Source organism: Rhagoletis pomonella, unplaced genomic scaffold, assembly GCF_013731165.1.
Source record: "Rhagoletis pomonella isolate Grant_MI unplaced genomic scaffold, Rhpom_1.0 Rhpom_scaffold_00002, whole genome shotgun sequence".
Lineage (NCBI taxonomy): Eukaryota > Metazoa > Arthropoda > Insecta > Diptera > Tephritidae > Rhagoletis > Rhagoletis pomonella.
The window spans coordinates 12,937,975-12,944,916 of record NW_023458556.1 but is presented as its reverse complement, the minus strand read 5'-3'; the positions used below and the strand labels follow the sequence as shown (position 1 = coordinate 12,944,916).

At 36.3% G+C, this 6,942-nt stretch overlaps 1 protein-coding gene across 1 annotated transcript in view; it reads left to right on the top strand.

Moving 5' to 3' along the window:
* The window catches only part of LOC118734451 (Y' element ATP-dependent helicase YEL077C-like), an 11,117-nt gene that overhangs the window by 3,612 nt on the left and 563 nt on the right, over positions 1-6,942 (top strand). Inside the window, exon 2 of the mRNA XM_036464171.1 lies at positions 6,793-6,934. Within this exon, the coding sequence (XP_036320064.1) occupies positions 6,793-6,934 (142 nt within the window). The remainder of the gene's footprint in view (positions 1-6,792; positions 6,935-6,942) is intronic.

Sequence of the window (6,942 nt, the reverse complement as noted above, 5' to 3'; positions counted from 1 at the left end):
TGTGGTAGAGTCGTGGTATGAAGTTTTTGAAATCATTTTGGTATGAAGGTTTTGAAATCAATCCCATACTCTTGGAGAAATCTAGGGGCTATTGGAAAAGAGGGCTTGGCTCCTTCTAAATATACTGAAACTTTTACCTATTTTTAATTAAGTATATATAATTCTTCGACCGAAATGATTTTAATGAAATTTTTGTCCTAAAGTCCCTGTATAGTTTAGGTTCACAACGCGGTAGTGGCAATACTATTGAAAACAAAAGCCGCATGGTGGCGCTGGAGTCGAGTTATTGCTAAAAATCATCAAGTGAAGTCATTCGGAGACAGCAGGGATCAAAATAAAATTACCACCAATAAATCTACCACCACAGCCATTGCGGTCCTTGCTTTACGGCGACTAAACAAAATAAAGACAAATCTTGATGAATGCATACAAATTCAATTGTAATTCATTTATGGTATTTCGTCTGAAATAAGTCTATATATATTGGATTTTTGTAGACCAATGATGTTCTCCCATTTTGAAATTGCTACCACCTTTTCTATATAGATTCCAAGACGATTCACCATCGAGCCGGATCATTATTTCCGCAAGAACTTCTTAGTGGACATAACACTTTCGTTAGGTTACTTAAGACGGCAATGGAGGGTGGGTATGCTTTCTGACGACCACAAAACCAAACGTGAACGTGAATTGTGGTGAAAAATAATAAATTTTGGGCGGGACGAAGTTCGCCGGGTCTGCTAGTTTATATTCCCAGAGTGGACAACGGTTTCGGTTACACTATTTATAACCAGTCTAGAACTTTCATGCTCATTCAGTCCGCTATGAGTGCCCATTAAACTAACCGAAAGTCAGGCAACCCTCCAGGGGTGGCTTTGGCGCCACAAGGATTTTTAAGGATGCCGAAAAACACATCAATTACACTATTTTAACCAATCTGGCATTTTGGGACATTAGAGTTGGTACTTCTCCGAAACCGATAAAACAATCGCCAGACTGGTAGGGCGGTGAAAAGAGGATGCCAGACGCGTGAGGACTATTTACACTATAATAACCAGGATAAATTTTATGAATTATCATAGGGTGAATCCTCGGGAGGCTATATGTTTCAAGCCAGACGAAATTTAGTGGCTATGCAGGCGCTCAAATCACCTTGTTTCTTACTAATTTTTAATATACTTTGTTGACGAAATGAAGAAGTATAGGAAAAAATGCTATAATAAAGTAGAATAATTTAATTATTTTCTCTGGCTTAAAAGCAAGACTGTCGTTGGAAATTAAAGCAAAGTACAACAATTTTACTTTCCTTCTTAGTGATCCCACATCGTCAGCGTTGCACAAAATAACAATACGCTTTGCATTAACTACAGCAACAACCACATCTACATACATGTACATACTTACACACTGCCAACAGGCAGTCGAGTGCATACAAAGTGAAATGTTGTGATTCTATAGTGTAAAGAAGTTTAGAGCAGTGGGTGGGCCTCAACAAAAGATGCGGCGGCAGTGTTGCGAAAAAATAAAAAATAAATGCTTCGTCACCTCATAATAAGTAAGAATTCATAAAATGTACTTAGTTAACTTAAGCCACAGCAGCAACAATATGTCAATGCAATCACTCAAAAAAAAAATATTATTGTACATCTCAACTCTTTGTCAGCAGAAAGCAGCAGATGCATTATGGTAGCGCCATACATATATGTAATATTGGCATAAGAGCAAGTATCGTCCGAAAACAGTACAGTACAGATATATCAATAAACACGTACAAAAGAAAAGGAACACATACGTTTATAAATAAACACACCGCAAAAAAATTTGCGACTAATCTCTAAAGAGATTATTCTCAATCGGGTACAATTGGGCATTAATGAGTCGCAAGTAATCTCATACGGGTACTATTGGAGATCAATTAGGACGATGCCACGCGCTGAGCGGCTGAGCGGCTGAAGTAGTCACGCACTGATATTGCGTATGAGTAACATTATTTCCCCGCTCCTATTTCATACAAAATATTATTGCATAGCGACCGCGACATAGTTTGGAATACATTAAGTCCATTTTACTCGTCGAAGCCAAATACAGCTGATTGGCAAAGGATAGCGGAAGATTAAAAAAAAATATTTGGAATCTACCAAACTGTGTTGGAGCCATCGATGGCAAACATATTGCAATTACATGTCCAGCACATTTCGGGTCCAACTGCTATAATTATAAAGGTAAGTTTATTAAATGATATACATTTTTTTTCATTTTTCTCAGAAACGTAGAGTATCTTTTTGCTAGGTGTTTGCGATGCGAATTATACATTTACATCCGTGGATGTCGGTGCTTATGGCAGTCAAAGCAATGGAGGAATTTTAACAAATTCTGTGTTTGGTCAAATGCTATTTAATCAGCACAGCTAGATTGACCGACACAAAGAGCACTGCCGAATATCAATACCGTCTTCTCCTATAATTCTGTTGGAAATGCAGCTTTTCCTTTAAAATCATATCTGATGAAGCCGTTTCCTGGTATGCTGTTGGACGAAAGGCGGGAATGTTTAATCAAAAGGCTGTGGAGAGTCCGTAGAACTATTGAAAAGGCATTCTGTATTTTGACTGCCAGATGGAGAATTTTACGCGGAAAGCTCAATATGGCACCAGAGACTGCTGAGAAACTTGTTAATGCAACACTTGTGTTGCACAACTTTTTAAAAATGACCGATGGCTACTATTGCCCACATGGCTTCGTCGGTCATGAATGCAATGGAGAATCAGTCGAAGGACTTTGGCGAAGAGAGGTTAATTCATGGAGAGATGTTTCATGATTATGTTCAAAATATGCAGTCAGACCTGCATACCAACTACGCGATACCCTAAAAGAAAATGTATTCGCAAATAAAATAAAAATAAAAATATAATTTTTAATATGAATTCAGTAATATTTCGGTTCTTTCATTCCTTAAAAATAAACCACATTTCAATTTGAAGTACTTAAAACTAATTAACTAAAAGTAATGGAAAGTGTAAAAGCAAAAATAGTACACTTATTAAAAATCAATCACATTTCAATTTAGAAAAATGAAAAGGTAACCACAAATTCAAAATAAAAATTCAATAAAGTATAAAACTAAAACTAAATAAATTCATTAAGGTCGCAAATTACTTGTTTTTTTTTTTAAATAAATGATTCAAAATGAAAATTTTTGATTCTTCGCGCTCGTTCTGTGTGAGTTCATTTAATTTTTCATCGACAAGTTCTAAAAAGCTTTCATTTTTATTATTATTAATCTGAGATAGGGCCATCATTGGATGGTCCAGGCAGTGGCGTACTTCTTTCTTCTTGCTGCAGTGTAAAAAATTCCTCCGGCTGCAGTACACTTAATTCCTCAGACTCCGATATACTGACCGCTTGACTCGGAGGTATGCTGATTGAAATAAATAAAAACGTAAACAAATTGCTCTACAAATTAATTAAATTATCGTACATTCTTGGCTTGACATGTTCCTCTAAAAATTCTAAATGGCTAAAGAGCGCCCACTCATTGTCAGGGTCAGTAGCTGCACTGCCAGAGGCAAATTTTTGTTTAGTGCACTCCCGCACAGACCGATACATTAAGGTCCGCCATCTCGACTGACATTCAGGTTCTGTAAATGAAGTCGTATAACACAAACAAATATAGAAATTAAATAAAAGTTTTTCTCACCAGATACTTCCATTTTAGTACTTATAGCTCTACCACGCCAGCGCTCGCTTCCATTTATTGCGATAATCCGCTTCCTTTTTGCTGTGTAAATTTTATACTGGCACGCCTCATTTATTAATTTTTCGTCATTTATTATCTGCAAAATTTATGTAAATATGATAAATAGCAAAATTCATGCAGATAAAATTCATGCAAAAGCGCTATGTTCAATATGCCGAGCAGTTATTAAAGACGATGCTTTTCCTATATTTTGTTAGACTCTTCATAAGTAAAAATATGTTGTGGATATTACTTTCTTCATATGAATTATATCACATTTTTTGTTTAATTCAAGGCCTATCAAACGGGTTTAGAGCATTTGAGAAAAAAAGAACATTTGCCTGTATTTTGTGTTGCTTCTGGTATAGAAAGTGTCAAAATCTGTTCTGATTTTTTTCTTCTACATCAAAGCGTGCCATTTAAAATACAAAAAAGATACAAAATTTTAATTGAAAAAATGAAAATTGTTGCAACTTTCTTTCTTAGTAAATTGGTTTGCTTCTCGAAGCATTGAGCCAACCTGTGCCAGGCCCAGTAATCAGCGGTTGTGCTGCCGAGTTGGGCGAGCGTTCCAAAAGCTGCTATTCAATCGCTGGTTTTGTATGGAAAAAGGTTTCACATGCAAATAGATTTTAACAATTTAGAATTTTTGTGAGAAAAAATTAAAAATATTTTACATTTTCGAGAACAAATAATTTGAAAAAAAAAAAAAATCAAATCACCTGCATACTGATTTTTACTTTTATTTTTAAAAAATGACTAGTCGCTTTTTATGCCCATTCGGCTATAAAGGGGAACAATTAATCTCTTCATAGGACATGCTCGAACAAAAACGAACAGTTTATTCCATATAAAGAGATCAAAAGTGGTATTAGTCGAATGTTTCTTTGTGATTGCTCCATTTTTTTTGGAGTACACCCAGCAAAAGCTTTAATTCTTTGGTAAGCGCTTACCTTTTGCATCGATGGCGTAACGCATTACAATTCGCCGCAGAACAAAATTTTTCACTTTCTCGTTTAACCACTGCATTACGGAATTAGGGCGTTTAACGCCATGCGGGTGCACTAGTATTACAAAAATAGCTTGACACAATGTCACAAAACGTTGGTTTGGTGCGTATGTATGTATGTTTGTATTAGAAAATCCTAGTAATCGGTTTGGAAAGTTATTTCTTTGTTGAAAATTAGGGATACGTTAAGCAAAGCATGTAAAATCTTATCTTAAGGTTAATGGATATGAGTTCCTAATGACAGTAAGACATTTATTCCATTTTCAGTTTATTAATTACTTTGAGAAAGCCTGCTGAAAACTCGAATTCTAAATCTAGTTTCGTCTAGTATTTGAGGCTCACTTGATGTATAAATTTAAGCTCATATAAGTCGACCTTCGGAGCAAAGGAAACACCTTCATTTTGGAATCTTAAATGAGCTCATAATGAGCGTAAATGCTCCGATACACCTTTACGACTCATTTATGACACCAAATGTATGCTGGGTTCAAGTACTTGCATACCAATAAATTTGATCTATTAGTGTTAGGAAGACGTTAAGACTTTTATTGTGTTGATATCTCGTTCCTAAGTTGTACATACAAACCGACTTAAAGAATTTCTAGAGAGTCCCCGACTATCTGATGCTGACGAAACTTGCTTTAAATAGAACTGAGGGAGGATATTTGAAGCCGTAATTCTTAACTCCTACTCCAACCTTGTATTGCGAAATGATCTTAACTCTTAATTAGGCGCATGGGATCAAGGCCATTTCAAGTTGAAAAAAAAATGTCTTGGAGTGCTTGGAGCGTGCTCGCGCTCTTTTAAGCTTCCTAAGTCCTCGCGGGGTACGTAAATTAGTCACGGGTCAGAACATCGGCGTGTACACATGTGCCGCTACTCTTTTAAGAGCTTTAATATTTATGACAATACACATTTCGTATGAATAGTTCATTGCGCCTTTCATCCGGCTAGAACAAGCCAGAGGTGAATTGATTGGTATAGAGAGAAGACACAATGAGTTAATTCGAGAACACAGTCTCGCTTAGCTTAACTGCGTCACGAACTGCAGAAATTTTACCTCCTCCAGTATGTAGAGCACAGAGCATTAGGGACACGAAATACGATACGATACGATATTTTCTACTTGATCGTTTTAAAACGATATTTTTTGGAGTCGAGTAGCAGAACCCTAGTAACGTATCGAATGTCATAAACTCACATTACAAGGATAGTGTTAAAGCGATACTTTAAATGAGTACCATATCGATGCTTCCGGGTCGATATCGTTTGCCTACAAAGCATAGCTCCTTCTTTGATTCACTTTAATTATCTAGGCAATTTTATTCGACTTCAAAAATGCCCGCCAGCCGCTTCTTACTTCCGAGGTCTGCTGTGTACTCAAGCTGCCGAGTAATTTGGAAAAGAAGTTCTACCTGTCATCTATGCTCAAAAGTTGCAGAAAATTGTCCTTACTTTTTTTTCCAGCAAACTTGTTAACAGATCAGCGGCATTTGGCGAAATCTGCAGTGTTATTCTCGAATATTCTATAGCCGCCTGGCTGACAGTAAAGATACTGATGTCACTTCCATTTTTAAACAGATCAAACGAATTTTCAAAAGTGGTTATGTAAAAATGAGGCTACGAAAAGTAGTTGCTATGCATTTAACTTTATTCATAACTCCTCCCCAATCTGTACACATAAAAATAATATTCATAAGTTAGTCGCTTCTTGATTGGTTTATGATAGCCATAAGCAATGTATGCTTTACTGAAAAGTTAGCCTGTTTACTAACTTTTTTTTTGCCTTTTTATACGCTATCCCAAATATAAACCAGCTATTAAAATATCGTATATAATATAAACAAGAACATGTGGGTATATGTAAATAATTACGTAATTAATTATATTTTAGAGAAAAGGCAACATAATTTTACTATAAAAGCCTCGAAAACATAGTCGTCCATTAACTAATCTTTCGAACATACATACGAGTACTACTATCGACAAGTTAAAAAATGAATTTCTTCAGCTTATTTTCTGTGATTGTCCTTTTTGTGACTATTACCAGTTTCGACACAGCGAACGCTGCAGCTATCGCAACAGCAGCAACGCCAGCAACAGCCGCTACACCAGCACCAATACTGCTAGTGAAGGCAACAGCAGCAACACCGGCAACAGCCGCTACACCAGCACCATTACTGCTAGTAAAGGCAACAGC